The sequence below is a fragment of the Pochonia chlamydosporia genome, chromosome 3 (genome assembly GCF_001653235.2).
Source record: "Pochonia chlamydosporia 170 chromosome 3, whole genome shotgun sequence".
NCBI classification, from domain to species: Eukaryota; Fungi; Ascomycota; class Sordariomycetes; order Hypocreales; family Clavicipitaceae; genus Pochonia; species Pochonia chlamydosporia.
In genome coordinates this window covers 1,801,283-1,820,106 of record NC_035792.1, presented here as the reverse complement: position 1 = coordinate 1,820,106, position 18,824 = coordinate 1,801,283, and the positions used below count along the sequence as shown (strand labels likewise).

General features: G+C 49.3%; 5 protein-coding genes across 5 annotated transcripts; 3 read left to right on the top strand and 2 right to left on the bottom strand.

Annotated features, from left to right (window-relative positions):
- Nucleotides 1–3: 3 nt before the first annotated feature.
- VFPPC_13632 (stress activated map kinase interacting) lies at nt 4–1,155 on the top strand (the record flags this gene model as incomplete). The annotated part of the gene is made up of 1 exon (XM_018291406.1): nt 4–1,155. The coding sequence occupies one exon, from the start codon at nt 4–6 to the stop codon at nt 1,153–1,155; it is 1,152 nt and encodes a 383-aa protein (XP_018145007.1).
- Nucleotides 1,156–1,273: 118 nt separating this feature from the next.
- On the bottom strand, nt 1,274–2,804 carry VFPPC_13631 (hypothetical protein; the record flags this gene model as incomplete). Its single annotated transcript, XM_018291405.1, has 2 exons — nt 1,274–2,132; nt 2,206–2,804. 2 exons carry the CDS (start codon nt 2,802–2,804, stop codon nt 1,274–1,276), a joined length of 1,458 nt encoding a protein of 485 aa, XP_018145006.1.
- Nucleotides 2,805–5,033: 2,229 nt separating this feature from the next.
- On the bottom strand, nt 5,034–13,557 carry VFPPC_04431 (ubiquitin C-terminal hydrolase; the record flags this gene model as incomplete). The annotated part of the gene is made up of 6 exons (XM_018283788.1): nt 5,034–8,196; nt 8,441–8,956; nt 9,037–9,377; nt 9,418–12,110; nt 12,193–12,521; nt 12,605–13,557. The coding sequence occupies 6 exons, from the start codon at nt 13,555–13,557 to the stop codon at nt 5,034–5,036; spliced, it is 7,995 nt and encodes a 2,664-aa protein (XP_018145005.1).
- A 72-nt stretch (nt 13,558–13,629) lies between these two features.
- On the top strand, nt 13,630–13,983 carry VFPPC_15792 (hypothetical protein; the record flags this gene model as incomplete). The annotated part of the gene is made up of 1 exon (XM_018293545.2): nt 13,630–13,983. The coding sequence occupies one exon, from the start codon at nt 13,630–13,632 to the stop codon at nt 13,981–13,983; it is 354 nt and encodes a 117-aa protein (XP_018145004.2).
- A 2,014-nt stretch (nt 13,984–15,997) lies between these two features.
- Nucleotides 15,998–16,844, top strand: VFPPC_13630 (RNase p and RNase mrp subunit; the record flags this gene model as incomplete). The annotated part of the gene is made up of 3 exons (XM_018291404.1): nt 15,998–16,074; nt 16,133–16,183; nt 16,232–16,844. The coding sequence occupies 3 exons, from the start codon at nt 15,998–16,000 to the stop codon at nt 16,842–16,844; spliced, it is 741 nt and encodes a 246-aa protein (XP_018145003.1).
- Between the last annotated feature and the right edge of the window lie 1,980 nt (nt 16,845–18,824).

The window sequence follows — 18,824 nt, the reverse complement described above, 5'->3', positions numbered from 1 at the left end:
ACCATGGGCCTCGTCGATTACTCCGAGTCCGACTCAGGCTCCGAGTCAGAAGCCCCCATCAGACCCGCGCCAAAACCATCACAGACTACAACCAAGAAGCCGTTCCAAAAAGTCGTCGACCGATCCAACCCAGGCAAAATCGTCGTCAACTTGCCACAAGCAACCAGTTCCAGCAAGCCCGACGAACCACCCGCGAAACGAGCGCGCACTACGGGCGGAGGACTCTTTTCAGGACTAAACTCATTTCTACCGCCGCCAAAGAATGCAGGGAAGCCCATTACAAAATCGTCTGGTAGTGCGCCATCACGGCCGGGCATCAACTTGAAGACGAGTGCAGCGCCGGGATTCAGTCGCGACGCCGACGATGACATGGCAGACGCAGAAAGTGGTGAATCCTCAATACCGTCCGGGGGCATGAATCTACCACCACCGAAGAAACAGGAAGCTGCGCCGTCAATACCCGAAGGACAAAAACCAGCCGACGAGGTGAAGCTAGTTGGGAAACCTCTCATGTTTAGACCATTATCGGTGGGATTCAACAACAAAAAGAAGAAGAATAAGCCAAGCTCTACAACACCAAGCACAACATCTCCAGCGCCAGCCCAAACACCAGCAAACGGAACACCCCCAGTCCCTGCAGCAGAACCGCCAAAGAAGAAAGTATCCCTCTTCTCCATGCACACCGAAGAAGAAGGGTCAGATCCCACACCCTCCTCATCCACAGGGACATACGAACCCCTCTTCGAGTCCGCATACCAACCGGACATCAACTCAAACACATACACCGACTACGCACAGTATCAAACCCACACCACCGGCAACTCCGCCAACAACCCCGAATCTCTCGACACCATCGCCAGTGATTTAAATCTCTCCGCAGCAGCACGACGAGAGCTCTTTGGCCGGGACGGAGGCAACTTTGCCGCCAAGAAAGTCGTCAACTTCAACATGGACAAAGAGTACCAACACAACGAGAGTGTCCGCGCAGCCGGAGACCAGCAGGTCCACAAGGCAGTCCGGTCCATTCAAGGCGGCGGCAAACACAGCCTCAAGCAGCTGGTGCAGAATGTGCAGAACCAACGAGACGCGCTGGAGGATAGTTTTGCGACGGCAAAGAGCAACAAGAGGGCTGCGAGCAGCAAGTACGGATGGTAGAGCTAGAATGATACCCATAAATTGTACAATATGTTTTGAGGTGTGCCTTTTACACTAGCTGTGTCGCTCATCAATGCAAAATCTACCGACTCCTGAAAATGCTAACAACAAACCGCCATCAACACGTCTCAACCGCCACTGTGCGTCCCCCCTGAAACGCATCATCTACCATCAGAAACCCCCATTCTCCCCTCGTAATAGGCGATATATCATCATACCCATTCGGCGTCATTGGTCCTTGCCGCATCGAACCCCTATCAGGACTCACCACGCCCGCACTAAGCACATAATCTATACTTGCACTCCACGGCGTAAATCCAACAGGCAATCTTTCCAACGGCCTCGCCGTCCGATCACTATCCTCATCTCCGTCCCTCTCCCCAGGCTCATTCTCCCCATCATCAGTATAATCCCATTTACTCCGCAGCCCAGCCTCGAAATTCGTCTGAATCTTCAACACCGGCCCCTTTGGCGACGCTTTCCGCACCTCGAACGTCGTTACCGCCAGTCCAATCTGCGTAGGACTCAAGTCAGGATCATCGTCATAGTCGAAGTCATCGTCGTCAGATCGAATCGCCGGCTCGGGCATGAATCTAGGTATGGCAGACACGCCTGATATGGCGCCCATTTCGGCTGGGCCCCCGTACGCGCGTCTATACATTCTATCGAGGTCTGACACGGCGCTTGAGCTGACGCTCAGCCAGTCGTAGGAGCGTAGTAGATCGGATTTGGTTACTTTGGCGCCGTTGTTGGCGAGGATGTACCGACGGAGTTCGTCGACGGCGTCTTCCAGACGGAGGTGGGATTTCGTCTTGGAGTAGCTGGATAGTGCGCTCTTGAGGCTATACAGCCGGTCGAGGGACAGGAGGGTGAGACCGTCGGAGGAGAAGAGGACTTCGTTTTGGATGAGGGAGTTGGTGATGAGTTGAGTTGTTAGGCCTGCTGTAGAGGGAGTGACAGCCGGAGAGAGTGAGGGCCTAGAACATTGTGAGTATTTGTGTTTATGTATTTTATATGTTCAGTGGTATTAATCATGGTAGTGTTTCTTACCCCAGGTCAAACTTTTGTGACGTCTTAGTAAACACAGCCCGTTGTATTCTCTGCTCCTTGGCAGATATATCCGGGGCGTGAATGAGCCGCACGCCCGAAATACCAGGAGCCGTAGAGCCGATATAATCAGTAGCAACGGATGAAGGCGTACACGGCGTCATGGGAGGCGGAGACAACGGTGTAGCAGGGGATAATGGCCACCGCAGCCTTAACCCGGGAGACTCTAGATTTGAACTCGGTGACGAGACTGTGCTTCTGGAATCGATGGATCGGATGGATTCAGCGCCATGTCGCGATGCTGTCCGTACAAGCTGTTTCAAGGCGGTGACAGGACCTGTAGCAAAGCTAAACTTGGCGGTGGGTGGTGAAGCAGGTGTCGTAGGCGTGGATACACAGAAACCAGGGGATCCCAAGGGCGGAATCACACTAGGTAGCTGGTAGTCTCTTCGGACGACAACAAGAGTCAGATGGAGAGACTTTCTGGCCAGTCGGGAGGAGGCGTATTCGAGAGCGGGAGTAAGATGCGGAGGGAGATGATGGGCATCGAGGATGGACGGTCCTGCCTCGAGGGGGGACGAGATTCGCTCTTTCAACGCCATGGTTGTGATGGGATAGTAAAGATTGTTGAATAAACGAGTGAGAGTGTAAGTTGGTTGTCATGCCGCAACGATGCCAACACCAATATCATCACCACCAGAGAACAACCACAAGTATCTGCTCCAACGTGCCTGGCTTTTAAAAAGGTGGATAAGGGATATATATGCAACTACACCACCACAACAAAACCTCCTTCTTCACAACACAACTATTCTGAAACTCGAAACGTGAAACGGAGAGTGGAGACGACTCTTAACTCGGCACACGTGGTGATAGTTGGATCGACCATCAACGCCATGTTAATGATCTAAGAAAAGAACAAACATCCGAATTGGATTAAACCCCAACGCAGCTTCATTACCGCCCGAGCCGAATATCCAGCAATCCAACTATAAAATACGCCGCACCTCTGTACAGGATACACCTGTGACGAAGATACACAATGCATGTGTCATGCAGAACTCGTCAGTCTGGGAACCAATCGTTTTGCTTGGCGGCGTGTTAGTCGGGCGGCTATTGTGCTATTTTGGGAAGCGCGGGGGGGGGGGGGAGGTGCTACGGCTTGTGTGATTGGTTGGACGTTGCTGGCATCTTGCATCTTGCATCGTGCCTTTTTTTTGACTTGTAGATTTTTCGTTGGATTATTTCAGCCGGAATTTGTGCGCGGTAATTGGGTAAAAATAGAATGATAACAGACAGACAAGCTTCTACTTTGAAGACGAGCAAGGAAGGAAGGTATGAACCTAGTAAGGGCTGTCGACCATACTACTGTAACTTGCTTGGTTGACATGCTTCCCCATATTATGAATGAATGCTTCACTCACCTTCAAAACATCAATACCACCACGTGCCATCCCAGCCATGCATCGTCGTCACACAAACCACCAATCCTACCCAGATGAGATCTCATCTAGCGCCCGGCACTTGTACCCCATTCCCCCGTCCATGTGCGCCAGCGTCCGGGTACCGCCCTTCCAATCAGACTCACCATAAGAATAGCAACACCGACCACATTGCAGCCGACATATACATGACAATACTGTATTTCATGCGAATAGGGTCTATTAGCCGCTCACCTATCCCACTCTGCGGAATATTCTGACGATTGTCACTGGTGGCTGCTTATGAGAAGCTTCCTTTCTTTAAATGCCGCTGCCTTCATGGCCGCCGAAAAACAGCCTCGTCCTTGACATGCCGTTCATCATACATTATTGGACCGGCCATACGCATTGGACAACTTTGTTGTTCTTGCATTACATTCCTGTTACTATTTTCAACTTCTATCCGCCTCCTGAACAGGCTTGCCCCTTTTCATCATCCACAATCCCAATCGCAGTCCAACATCTATCTTATTCACCCATGGCTTTTCTGCCCATCAAGACACCGTATAGACATGGAAACCCCTTCATTCACATAATCACCAATCACACATGACATAGCTTACAACAGGACGCGCTTCCCGACACCTAGGCGCCATGCCATCCATTCATGCTCTCACTACTTCCGTATCAGCCTGCTGCAAATTCTAACCTGCCAGCCATAACACTGAGGCCTAGCTATGTCCCGCCACGTCTCATGTTGCAAGTTCAATCTTCAATGCAATCGCTGATGACGGCTGTGCAATCGTCAAGTGCCGCAAAGCTCCCCTCCGACTTCCAGGACGCCGAGACTCCGCTGATGTAGGAAATGACAAGAAAAAAAGAGAAGAATAACCCCCCGGCTGTTTGACCTGACAGCCTGCTTATGTCATGTTGATCTAAGTTGTCATAAACATAATCCTCCCTTCTGTACCATTCATGAATGCTGTGCCAGTATGATGTACCATTCTGCAAAAACAAAAACAAGAAAAAAAAGAGACGACAACCGTCTCAACTCAAACAAAGGAAGCAGACAAAGCAAAAGCAAATTGTTCCGTATGTAAATGAACATTCCGTAACGCCGTGCACTGTGCTGTCATTCGCCACCGCATAACTTTTGCTGGGCATGCCTCGCCCTAGTCTTGTATCTGATGTATTATCTGCCCCAGTCCGCTGACATTGGCTTCCATCAACTCTGATGAGCCACAAGAACCGTCCCAATCTGGTGTCCGTTAGTCAAGTCTTTCAACCCCACATCACCGAGGGAGCACGTCATACCAGATCCATCATCTTCTATCTCGTCCACGAGCAATCTTTGTAACGGACTTGAGATCTCTATTACTCCAGTCAGCACATTATTCTCAAGACTCGACTTCAAGTGCAACACGCACCTCCTTGAATAGCTCTGAACTCCGCCGCATCGTCCGCATAGTCAATCATTTCGTCGCTTCCTTCATATAGCGGAACGCAACTGCCAATGATTCGCAAGATATTTCCCGCAGCACTGCGTTCGAGCTGCATTCTCCTCTTGACGTGGACCTCCCGAAGATATATCAGACATTTGATCCCCATTTGTCGGATCACACCGTCCAGAGTCTCTTGTTCCATGCCGGCATCTCCTGCGCTGATTCCGCCACGTTGAAATAGGCGATCATTGATAAGCTGCTCTGCTGCATTCCTCGTGTATTCGTCGCCATACACTAGTAGAAACGGTGCCCACGTGGGCATCACCTCCATCATGAAGAATCGACGGGCCCGAGCCAGCTCTTCATTAGGTCGACGAGAACGCAGTATCAAATCCACAAAATCTAGAAACACACGTCCCTCACTCTGCTGCAGGTTGCACGCTTGGGAGCAAACTTGCTTGATAAGGGCTTGTGCCTTCTCCAATGATTCGCTCAGTTCGACATATCGGCCAGCGGCCCTGATGGAGGAATCCATGGCTTGTGTTGTTTCCCCCTGGATTTTCTTTCGGAGAGTGTTAAATACCCTCATATCCAACTCTTCTCCGCTTTCAACCAATCGACCAATAATGCTGTTGGTCGCTTCTGGCACCTGATCAATTTCTAGGAGCTTCTCCGTGAAGAAACTTCTATAGTGGCTGTCAGGGTGGTAAAGCACAGCTTGAACCTCTTCTGATGTCCAAGGGAACGGCCCTCGCCCATTGAGTCGATCTTGCGGCTCGTCTACAATTACGTCTGCACTCAGAGCAGGTTCCAACTGCGCCACCAGGTGGTCGATCAGTGTCAAAATGGCAGTGTAAGATGCAGGTTTGGAATTGAAGCGTCGCAGCAGGTTGTTAACCATGCGTTGATAGTTGGGTTGCATTTCCGTCATTGGATCCGCACGGACAATGTTGAGCAGCTTAAGTAGGTAGTTGTCTCCAAGGAGATGGCCGACCTCGGGGTCCCCAAGCCTTGCAAATGCGAGAACTGTGCCGAAATACTCATCCCAGGACCTTATATGCATGTAGAAGAATTTCCAAAGGTAGTTGAGGATGCGAATAATGCCCTGTAACACAGATGGTGGGGATTCAGAGTCGTCCCAGTCCTCATCACTCTCCGTGCCACCGCCATGGTTGGACATCAACTTTGTCGGCATTGGGCAATGATAAAGACGTGGAAGCCCGCTCCGAATCTTTGCAGCTGCCAGGATAAGCGTTTTACCTGCGAAACTTCTGATATCTGGATCTGGGTTTCGCTGAATGATCGCACGAAAAGCGGCGTGGCGCACGTTGAAGTAGTCGTAAAATGCAAAAGCACAGTCGTAGCACTTTGCAACCGCAGACTTCAGCTTAGAAGAAAAAGACTCGACCAGCATCATGTCCTTAGCTCTGGTGACAACTTGATCAAAGTGAGACAGAGCTACTTCCATAGCCAGATTTTGCACATTGTGAGAGGAAGTGGCTGGATCAGAGGATCTCCGTGCTTGGCCATCGTCTTGGGCTAACTGGTCATGATCATATTTTGACGCCAGAAACTTGGCTCCCTGGCCTTCTCCAAGGTATATGGAGTGTACAAAGCACTGCTGCACGAATAGAATGTGGCTCGCGTCAAATAGACAATGCCGTCGGAGTAGGATCTTATTTTCGTTAAGAATGTGCTCCATCAGTGGAGGCGGAATGTCCACGGCTGGCAAATGGCTCTCGGTAATCGGCTTGCTCGACATCGAATCCTTATTGAGCAAAGAAGCGCGCTGATAGAAGAGCATGTAAGCGCTGTAAGTCTTGTCATAGATGATACCGTTTGTCTCATGCATAGACGACTGTATATCCTGACCGCCAAATGTCGCACTCTCCATCTGGGACGGGTCCCATGGCATTACAGATTCGTCGTTGAACTCCACCCAACGTGGTTGATCAACAGATCCCCTCTCTCGCACGTAAGAGTAATAGTGTCCAGATTCAGCTGTTCCCGAATGAACAAGGACTCCGACCAATTCGAAAGCGTCGCTACCAGTCGCACCATCCTCAGCATTGAGGTACTCAACTGTGTACGGCGCAATGTCCAATTTCTGTGGAAATGTGAAGTAGTCGTTGATTTTCCTTCTCTGGAGCGTCCGGAGGTTGAAATCAAAGCGCTTGAGGTGGAAGATGACATTGTCTGGCACGTCTTTCAAGCAGGCTCTCTTGACAGCGTCAACATGTCGGTCACACGTCGAGCATTTGTACTTGTTTTCACCTTCCATCACTTCTCCGTCGACGTAGGCCTGGAGGCTTTCTTCGAGTGTGACCTTGCCCTTAATGTCGCATTGAATGGCCGAGAATGGCTCAAGTCGCTCTGAAATATGTTCGCATTCCTTGGACTTCACCTGCTGCACCAGCTGGCCTCCAAAAAATGAACGCAGTTGCTTCTTCTCGTCCTTCCTGGGCATTTGCCCCTCCCATCGGTCAAAAAGCAAGTTGTAAAACTCATCAACATCCATCTGACTGTGAATATCGATGGGAGCATCGTCATATGTTTTGATTGAAGTCACAACATCAAATGGGTCCACAAACCGCTGGTAGCTCTCCTGCATATATCCAAATAACTTTTGTGTGTAGAAGAGTAGTTGTTGTGAGTCCTGGGCATCTTGTACCTCGGTCGACATGATGAAGCTTCGAAATTGGGTATTCATGAATAGTTGCGTGAGTAATGAGTTTAGGTAGCAGGTATTGGAGAGATTTCTCAGTCCAACATAGCCACAAGGAGCTCGGACTGCCCTGAATCGATCAAATTGATAGGGAAGATCATATAAATAAGGATCATCTATGCAAAGGGGAAGGGAGGGGGGTAGGTCAGCCAGGGTCGTGCGAACAATAGTCCTGTCGGAATTTTTCGAATACTCACCAGATTCATCCACGTAAAATGGCACGAGGCCTTTTAAAGTCTCGAGGATGTGGACAAAAGAATTCAAATCGTATCTTACACAGAGGAAGATGACATCGTAAAGCTTTTTGCGCGTATCCGAGTCAAGAATCACCCGAGGAACACAGTATCCATCGCTGCGGCGTTTTCGTGGAAAGAGATGCCGCCAAAATAGCCGAGACACAACGCTTCTGCACTTTATGAGCACATATTCTGGAAGGTATTGGCGCAAATGTATTTACTTACTCGTCCAATGCCGTACACTTGTTCAGACTGTGGCTATTCTGCACACATAGATGCAGCACTGATACAAGACCAGTCGCAATTGGGTCTGTTATGTCCGGTCGATCAATCACCTGTCCCTAAGTGTTAACCGTTGGAGAATCTTATCATTAGCATCACTTTCTGCTTACTTCGATGCAGGTATGTTTGAGCAAGAGGTCCCTGGCTACCACTGCCAGGTGTTCAATGTCCACGGCTTGGGGATTCGTCGCGGAAAATCGATCAACCAGGAAGAGCACCGCTCTGAAATACTCTTCAGGTTGAGACGGATAATCCAAACAAAGTGGCAGCCCTTCGATCAAAGCGATGCAGATTGAAAGCGGAATTGGATTGGCTTCCTCTCTTCCGGAGTTGGAATGGCCGCTCTCTGGTGTCAGAATTTGAGTCTCGGGCCCTGGAATGTCTTCAAGAAGCTCAACAATAGTTTGTCTTACCGCCTTCCTGGGATCTTTCAAGAGAAAATTTTTCAAAAAATCAAGGAAAGGCGTAGATTCTACGGCTGCATTCCAAAAACTTTTGTTGGTGGATCCCACGCGCAAGACCGCTGTGCATGTGTTTTCGACAAGTATCAAGCTCATGTCACTCATATCTCCTTCTGCCCTAGCCAAGATGTCAACCAGGCGACTGGGTTCTGGTAGTGCTTCGTCGCTCAGCTTCAATGGCGTCGTACTCTTGGCAGCTTCTAGGAACCGGTCAATATGATAAACGTGCAAGTATCGAAAGGTAGCAGTATCTTACCAGTGAATAGCCTCACGAAGACTTGCAGGAATGAACCCGCGATTCTCATGTGTTGGGTAATCGGCATTTCGTCTAGCATCTCAGGGTCACGTATTGCACTCACTATTAAGCCAAGGCCTTTACGGATTGCTTTTTCGTAAGAGGTTGCAGTGTTTGCTGTAGAGCCTCCATTATCAATGGTTGGGGATGCAGAACGCTCAGCCGCCTCCAAATAGTCACTCATGGCGTGGATACCATAGAGTGCTTTGAACGCCTGTCCCTTGAGAAATACTTCAGAATAATCGTTGTGTTCCGAATCAAATCGTAGCATGAATTGACCATCCGCCGGAAGCTTCACAAGAAAGTCATAGACCTAGCAGTGTTAGTTTGTGTTGAATACCACAGACCACTGCGTGATTACTCACCTCCTCTGCTAGTTTCTCATCCATGCCCAGATACTCCCATAGATCTTGAAAGTGCCCAAGAATTTCGATTTCCATCGGCGAAGAGCCAGGTTTTAAATATCCCGCGAGTGGTGCGCAGACTTCTTCCCGTTGCACCAGAATGAAACCATCTCTAATATTGAGCTCTTCGAGAGACTTCGTAGCTTGGCACTTTTTTGGAAGAAGTTGTCTGCCCCGATAATATAGGTGAAAATTATCAAATCCTGTCTCAATTTTCAGACGAGTCAAAAGGGATCCAACCGTGTTTTGCAGACCAATATCTAACGCCTTGACGTCAGATCCGCATTGGTTGTCAAAAGCTTGATACTGAAGGCACGCTGGTTCCCCTTCTATTCCTCCCACTGTAGGTGATATTAATGGCCTGAAGTCTGCAATAGCAAATCGATCGTGTGCCTGGTACTTTTCGAGGAAGAATCTCATCAACTGGAGGGAGCGCCTGAAAACACGCTCCTGCTGTTGAAGTTCCTCCGTTGTTTCGACGATCACCATTGATTCGTCATCGTCACCGACAATCGACTCAGTAGAGCCATTGAGCTTCTTGGCCGCTTGTTTCATTTGGGCCAGGCAACGATTGACTAGTAGCCTGTGAACCTTTTTCGAGCGGCACACCGAGTATGAATTTATGCTTCCACTTTCCAAGTACAGGTCGACTGCGAGTGTGGAGATGGCCCTCGACACCAGGAGAGAGTCCTCCGCTTCCAGGATGATCCTCCAAAGTTGTTCACTCCCACTATGCGATAGCGATTCGTCGTCATCCAAGGCAAAGTCACCTTCGTCCGCGGCCAAATACAGGACACGTTCTCGAACGAACTCGAGCATTCCATCTGAGAAGGAGGAGGCTGCAAGACTGGGCAAGTATTTGGAGAAACAGGCCTGCAAAAAGGTGTTCTTCATCGTCGCTTTTCTCATCACATTTGTAATGATGAGCCAACCAGCTTTTCTGTCTTCAGCACAGGGCGATTTTGGGCCGACAATGATATCCAAAAGTGTTGTACCCAGGTCGTTATTCAATGCTGACGGCTGAAACTGGATAATATTAGATATGAGCTCACGTCTGGGGGCGTTGGGTGTGCCGGATATCACAGCGAATGCTCCCGCTTGTTGCCCCGTGAGTACTGCGTGGGCAAGTTCCTCAACGACGAGTTTCGCAAGATCGTGGTTCTCGGTGAGATTTTGGACTTCGCTTGGCATGTTTCCCCGCATAGCCATGGACAAACACCACAAGCTTCCCAGCGCTGTTGGTGACTTCTTGGCTACGTCGTCGAGGCAGCTCAAGTAGAGGATGTCCAGATCATCGGGGCGTGCGCAGTTCACAAGCTCTCTCAACTTTTGCATCGCGGCCAGCTGCAAATCAGGATCGGCCACTTGAGACCCCGCTGAACAAACAGATGCTTCTCTCAACAACCTCAGACAGAGATCGTATGGCTCAAACGACGGAGCTTGCCGCTCTGACTGGCACTTTAATATCAACTCATTCATTACATTGTCCCAGAGAGTGCGCATCGCCGGAGAGAACGCTTCGAGCGGCAGGATTCGAAACTTTTGACACCACTCCAGCAAACCATCGTAGTCAAACAAATTGGCAATACTTGTTATCATACGCACAAGAGCTTCTGCGACACGGGGGTCCTGGCAGAGTGTCAGACCTTGCCACAAACGATCGGTGTGTTCTTGGTTGTACAACTTGGTAACCACAAGGAAGCCCAAGATGTTAGAGCCTTCGACAATGATCTCGGGATGGCAATTCGGGCCAAATATGTAATCGACGAGTCGGGTTTCAAGTAAGCACTCTCCAAGGTATCTCAGAAACCTATTGCTGCCGTCGTCTATTGTCTCGACGGCACATTTCCAAGTAGTGACGAGATCCGCGCAGAGCTTAGAAATTGCCATGACACGAAGCTGCATTTGCCCTGACCGAATCAATCTCCCCAGAATACTGAGCCTCCATTGCCATGCAATTGCTTCAAAGACTTTTCCACATGGCAGGTCCGGGTACTTTTCCATGTAAAGTTGAACAGCATCGACCGCTGATTTGTGTTCTCCGCGCAATGTCCACTTCAAGATATCCGACAAGGCTTGTATTAGAGTCGTGGCAGTTTCAACAGATAATTGAGTAACGTGCTTCTCAATCACCAGTTCCAAGCAAGCAGACATTTGGCCCCATGCAGTGTTGCCCATTTCAAGTTTGTTCCTTGCTTGTACTGCCTGGTCTCCGCCAGCCGGGAGTATCTGCACTGCCTCTCGCATACAGCTGCCAAGAATTTTCGAGATCGCTGCCAGACTATCTGTCAGTTTGGGAAATTTTGAGGCCAAAGCTGTTACTGAGGCTACTAGTTGCGACAAGGCGGCCACGCTGCCACCTTGACTGGATTGTAGCTTGCCAAGGAAGAATGACCCGACATCGTCGTGAACCCATTCTGAGCCAGGCATTCCTTCCTCGTTGCCATTTGTGGGTAACGCATATGTTACAATGATGTCATGGAGTTGTTGGAGGTACTTGGCGGAATATAACTCAGGCTGGGAAGAATTAGTCCCGTCACCAGTGGATTGGAATTCTCGAAGGACTATCAGGTCTAGGGAGACCATGCAGGCAGCTAAGCAGGCGAAGCTGGAGTACATTCCAATCATGGCATGGCGCAAATCTGGCGATTTGACAAGTTCGGCACTATATGAGTGGTTAGCCCAGGAACTTTGACTACTATGTCAAATTTACAGCACTGTCGCTTCCGTCGCGAGTTGTGTTCAAGCCCAAGAGCGATGGCAAAGTGAAAATAGGAAGGCGGATCTCTGGTTCAGAAATAGAAAGGCGGAGGAGAGGAAAGGGGTGCGAAGCCGAGACACACCTTCTTATCAGCAATTGTAACATTGCTTCAGGAAACAGTACCCAGAATCGTTTGTTTGCTTGCCGAGAGTCTACGACGGTGGACTTCTCGGCAGTGCTGGCAAACCTCAGGTAGTCTTGTAACCAAGCCTGCAGCAATACCAAGGCTTCGGGGGTCACGGACGAATCTGTCAAGTTGCAAGTATTAGTCGGAAAGCACTCATAATTTATACTAGTGGGCAGTAGTAGAGCACAAAATAGGACTAAAATTGCAGTATCGTACCTGTCTTGAAATGGTGAATAAATCGATGCAGCGGCTGCGACGGGTCCTCATTGTCTTGGATATAGGGGAAATGCAGCGTAGGGTCCCGGGGAAGCGACTCGCCACTTAAAATTCCGGTTGCCCCGTCGTCGACTGAAAATGCCATTTCATCATCGCTTTCCCCATCTTCATTGTCAGAAATGGCGATGAGCTCGACTGGAGGGCTTGCAGAATCGGACATTTGGGGCGTGTCCTTGCCCGACTCTGTACGCGACGTCTTCTCCATCACCATATCTTGTTGGCCATGACTTGTGACGGCTGGGACTGAGACGATGTGTGGATCTTGGTCAACCATGGGCGACGAAGATTCCGTTTGTTTAGATTCAAGCTCAGGATCAGTAGCCTTTCTCAAATTAATGGTGACCTTGCTGGAAGACAGTGGCGTTGGGCTGCTACTCTTTGCACTGTCCGTTGGGGTTTTCGGTGTGTGAAGGAGCTCAGTTTGTTCTGCAGCTGGCAACACAGCATTGTTGGCCTGATGGTCGGTGTTGTTGGTGTTGGGGTTGGTACCAACGTTGGTGCTGGTGCTGGTGCTGGTGCTGGTGCTGTTGTTGGTGCTCGCAGGTGTACCTGTGCTTGTGGTCAAATCCTTGACAGTCGGCTTAGCATCGGCGAATGCTGGACCAGATGCAGATGCGGATGCTGATGCGGAGGCGGAGGCTGATAGAGATGCAGTTGCGGTTGCGGATGTGGATGCAGATGTGGATGTGGTTGTGGCCTGGGATGTAGATGTAGATGTTGATGTGAATATTGGTGGTGGGGGTGATGCCGACCCTGAAGTTCGTCGCCTTTTGCGAGCCGAAAGATCACTATCGTCAAAAGGGTTTGGACGAGTAGACGGTGGATCAGGAGAAGGATCATGGTTACAGTCCGGTGCAGGCGCGGCGATGGTCCTCGTTGGAGTCGCAGGCTGATCCATCTGATCGGGTGTGTCGTCGTTGTCCATGTCTCGCAGCCGAAGCCGAAGCTGGAGCTTGAGCTTGAGACTGGCACAATAATAGCACTAGAAAGTGGATGGATGTGGTGTGGTTCAAATGTTTGGTGGGATGATGGCTGGATGGCTGACAGCTCAGGTCCTGTCCAGTCAAATCGGATCCAGCCAGCAAAGTACTCCCGTACCAGACAGAGGTCAGGTCAAATCAAGTCTGGTCAAGTCTGGTCTGGTCGAATCTTGTCTGGTCAATCCGTCTGGTGGTCAATTTGGTGTGGTCCTGTCTGGTCTGTCTGGTCCAGTCAAGTCGAGTCCTGCGAGTCGCCTGCCCTCCAGTTCACTGCACAGTACCAACACCACTCGACCAGACGGCTAAGCTGGAAACGAAGACGTCACTGCGTGTGCGGTGACAGCCGGCTGGGCGGCAGCTGCACAAAATGAACATGTGTGATGCTCGTGGGGAAAAAGAATAAAATAAATGGTGGCAGGCTCTCCGAAGGTTGGGAGCCAATACGTGTCAATACAGATGCAGCTCAAGGAGTTACAAAAGTGATAAAAAGTAGAGCTTTTGAAGGACAACGGGTGCCGTGGGGAGCAGAGCAGCTTTGAGAGGACAAAAAACATCCAGTCAAGTTGTGAAAGTTCAGAGCAACCAGGCTACAGACCTGGGGGTTGCCTGGTCTGGTCTGGTGCTGGTGCGTACATGTGCCAAAGAATGTGAGTGACAAGGCACCTTGGTACCCTTCTTTTAGACAATGGTAGCACAGGATTGGCTGGCAGCTCAGGACGCGATGCTTCTGTGGAGCCGCGACCGGGACGAGGGGTAGCTCAAGGTCTGTTGTCAACCAAACCTTTTTCTAGGTCGAGCATGAACAAGCTGCACGACCCGAATGAACTCTTCTGGGGCAAGAACTTGGCTACAAATATTTAGACTCTGATTAAAAAAATTCTTAATTTAACTTGCACTAGCTTTGCATCCTTCTCAAAGGTCTGCCTCTTCTGCAGTTTGGCAGTTTTGGCGTAGTGACGTGCTGCATCGTCAAGTGCAAAACTGTAGACTGTCAATGTCAACTGGTCTGTCTGAGCTTGCTTCTGACATGCGTCAGTACTTCCAGTGTGTCACTTGAACGTGCGAGCATTCCGCATTCACCCATTCACGTCAAGGTCTTCTTGACTCCGCCACGAAAACTTTGTGCAACACGACATCTTTCCTTGTTGCTTACTTAAGTACTCTGCCCTCTTGCTCATACCGCGCGTATCTCGCCATCGTCACATTACCGACGCTGTGCTTGAATGTTAGTTTAAGGTCTGGTGCATCAGCCACCACTTCTTGACGCGATGCCACTACCAAGGTACGGTGGGGGTCGAAAGTATTTAAGCGACATTGAAGGAAAGATATCGCAAATCGCGTTGTGTGCTGAGGCACATTGAGCTGTGCTAGTGTATACTTGGATATGTCGAAATACTTTTTGACCACATGCTGCAGTCTACCACTTAATAGAAGTTGTCTAGTTCGCCACATGCACTTACACTCACGCTACTGACGTGTTTGCTAGCCAGAGCCATGCGGCGCCCAGGTTTGTCCCTAAGTTTGCTCCATATTCGGTCTAGCGCCATCGCTGCCTTGAACTCTGCCTTGCGCCTCGTTCATCAAGCACCACTCCACTTTGAACTACTTACAACCTTCATCATTCACATGGAATAGTGCGCAGCTCCCGATTCTTGGAACAGGTGTCAACAAGAATCGACATACTAGTGACTCATTTTGTTGCAGCCGGTTGAATAGCCGTTCAGTCATGACAAGTTGCACTACCTTCGCTACGGCGCTCGTCATAGATGAGACAGCAATGCCAAGCTCAATGTCAAACCACTTACCCTAAAATCGTCTGAAGCCGACCGAATCTTTCATAATATAGGAGCAGAGACCACTCTATGAGCAAATATGCGCGATTCTAGATCCTCAAAACCTATAATTTGACGCACGAAGAAGGGTTTGGTGATTGGTTAGCACCTCGTCGTGGAAAACTGACGACTCAACAGGTTATTATGTGAAACCTTTGAAGCGCCAAATCGCCAGACCAATCAAACCCATTCTCCAACCTGCTGAAGTCTCGAGAGCCAAAGAAATCTCAACTTAAGGCAAAGCAGGTATTTCAGACAAAACTATTCTCATTTCTTCCGCATGTGTTATCATATCCTATTCAACTCGTAGGGTGCCCGTTGGTACACGCCCAGTGCAGTGAAGTTTGTCGTCGCATTCTCGAACTTCCCAATTCCCCACTTTTCTCCTACCAAAGCCAGACCCACCATCGATTTCTTCCACACCACGACGAACAAACCCCTTCAGATCACATCCATAAACGCTCTACGCAATATAGCATTTGTGGTTGTATTTAACTTGAAAAGTACCTTGCTTAAGCTACCCACTGTACGACCAGCTCGGTAAAAAATAAGCATGGCCACCCCAATCGCAACCCCCGGACGGAAGCGGCTTGTCCATCATCTTGATACGCCTTTCTCAACAGTGCGATGGTATGGTTTCTACCTGAGACCACTTGGAAATTGTGGACTGACTTAACGGATTTCAAAGGCCCGAAATCTCGTCTGATGACCAAGACACAATCTTGGAGCTACTTTGCAAGTAAGCAGAATCAGAGCCTACCTACTTCTCTAGCTGACACACCTTCAGCCTACTGAGCCCCATTGGCCAACATAGGAGGACACATATAAAACCCTCACGAGGGAAGAGGGCGGCAAAACGTGAATCAAAAGAGCCTACCAAAGAAGCTACAGCTACAGTATCCAACGCTGTTAAACCTCCAAAGCCAGCCATCTGCGACTATGTTGATGTGGGATTCAATGCCATCACGAGAGAGTTCGAGTCGTTCTCCAACTCCGAGACCACCGAGAAGCCCGATTCAAGTAACCCAAGGCAACCCTACTCGATGGTATTCGTACTTCGAGGGGACCAATCTCCAGCTTTCAACTGCCATTTTCCGAAAATGGTTGCTGCTACATCCAAAAAGCTTGGCCCTCAGCATGACATCAAGTTGGTCGGCTTCTCTAAATCCTGCTCGGATAAATTGAGCTCATGTTTAGAAATCGCCAGAGTATCATCTATTGCAATTACAAGGAATGCACCAGGAACCGAGGCACTTTGGACGTTTGTCAAAGAACACGTACCGTCAGTTGACGCGGCATGGCTGGACACGCCAAACAACGCTGTGTACAAACCGACCCAAATAGCCTCTGTTGAGACTTTTGTTGGAGTTAAGCGGACCAAGGCCGCACAAGTGACTTGATTAACGCAAGAAAAGCGAAGTTGGTACTCGCCGTGCGTTCCAGCCTAGGTTTGACGTGGATGAAGACATGGTTGTTGAGGTGAACGACCACATGAATTCCATATACATAAAATATATAGCTGTAGCCGTTGGGGGAGTGGCAAAAACGACATGCCACAGCCGTTTTGGGTCGCCGCATCATTTATCCCATCGCATCTTGATCACTTTACACTGAGCTCACAGGAGAGGGAAGGAACGTTTTTAACTGATAGTGCAATTTCTCTCGACTTTAACGGTATTCTTCCACTTGCACTGCAATTTCTTGTTGCCTTTTGTGCCACTATTCTCGCCTGATTTTGTTGAAAGTTTCACTTTGCTGGAGGTGAGTTGTTGTTGTCCTCCTCCACTGTGGTTACTCTGGGCCATGGCCACCATCCCTGCAGCGGCATGTCGTCGTAGATAATATTAATATTTTCTTGAGGGTACCAATAATTATATTGATAAATTTGGTCCTCGTTATTAGTAAAGGCTTTTGCGGAGACAATATTGTTAATTGTCATGTGATGTATGCGAAACTTAGAAAGGTCGTTTATCCCACGAGTAGCCACCCTTAAACTGCCCCACCATTTTGGATTCTCAGCTAGGTCGACAAGACAGTACCCACGCATGTAAGAGTATCCAGAATTTTTCAAATAAGTACTTATTTTTTCAGCGGCAATCATGCGGGATTGGATTGCGTCAACATTTTCCTGGGAAAAATGTAGGCCTTGCTTTATAGTCGCAAAGATATCTTTGCAGTGGATGGATAATGTTGCCACCCAGGAAGACCCATTATCAGCCCATTGCCGTTCTTTTTGACCGGATAGCATTAGGTCAAGGTCCTTTGTGTCTTGCTGTAATTTAAAGGAAATACTCCCACCGCTAAATTCCATATGCTCGATTACGTGGAACCTCCCTTCACCGCGTGCGGAATCAGAGTAAGGGGGGGGAGAAGGAGAAAGAGGAGGGAGAGATTGCGACCCTGGTGGCGGCTGCATGTCCACAAGCAGGTCCCGGCCCTTGAAGACGATATGTGAAAGGCCGAGTGTTGTTGCGCAATTAATGGTGTCAGAATTCTTCTGCTTGGTCGCGTTTATCCAGGGGAGTTGAGAGCATCTTGCCGAGCTTGCAAGTGGGAGGGGACACAGTTTTATATTAGTTATCTTGGTTAGAATAGACACGGCAAAGTTTGCGCTGGCTAGTTTGGAGCTTGGGCTTAAGCTTATCTCTACTTGGGCAGGTTAAACTATAGCTACCTAGGTAGTAGAGGTACAGTGGGGGGTCAGAAGTATTTAAACAGGGAAAGGTATCGCATATCTCGTTGTGTGCTGAGGCATATTGAGCTGTATTAGTGTATACTTGGATATGTTCAGATACATTGGACCACAGACTTGTACGTGCCTTCCGATTGTCAACTTGGGTACCTACCCAAGTTGACAATCGGAAGGCACGTAAACAGAGCGGGTGTGTTTGTTCCCCGTTCCCCAAAGCTGAGCTTGTTTCTTTTCTTCTTTTCTTCTTCAGACAAACCCGCCACAATGAATACGTACGCTTCTTGGTCAAAAAACAAAACAAAAAAAAAAAAAGGAACTAACATTTTATAGAATTACAGAGCATCTTCTACAAGGATACATATCCATCTGGCGAGAGCAACCAGCCCAACCCACGGGGCCTCCCCCGCCCGTCCTCCCCAAGGAACCAGTGACCTCCGAGACCCCGGGTAACGCAAACACCGACTTGGGCACCCAAAGTCCCCCTCCCAGGTTAGTAGAAAACTTGTTTACACTATGGTACTGTACTACACAGTTTTAGAATAAACTAACAGTACACTTCCCACAGGGGCACGGAGGCTAACCAAGACACGGCGATATCCGGGTGCCGCCGCGGCCCCTTACATGGTCAACTTGGGAATCGGGTGGAATGGGGAACCTTGATTTGGGTGAGGTCATCTATCCCCTAGTG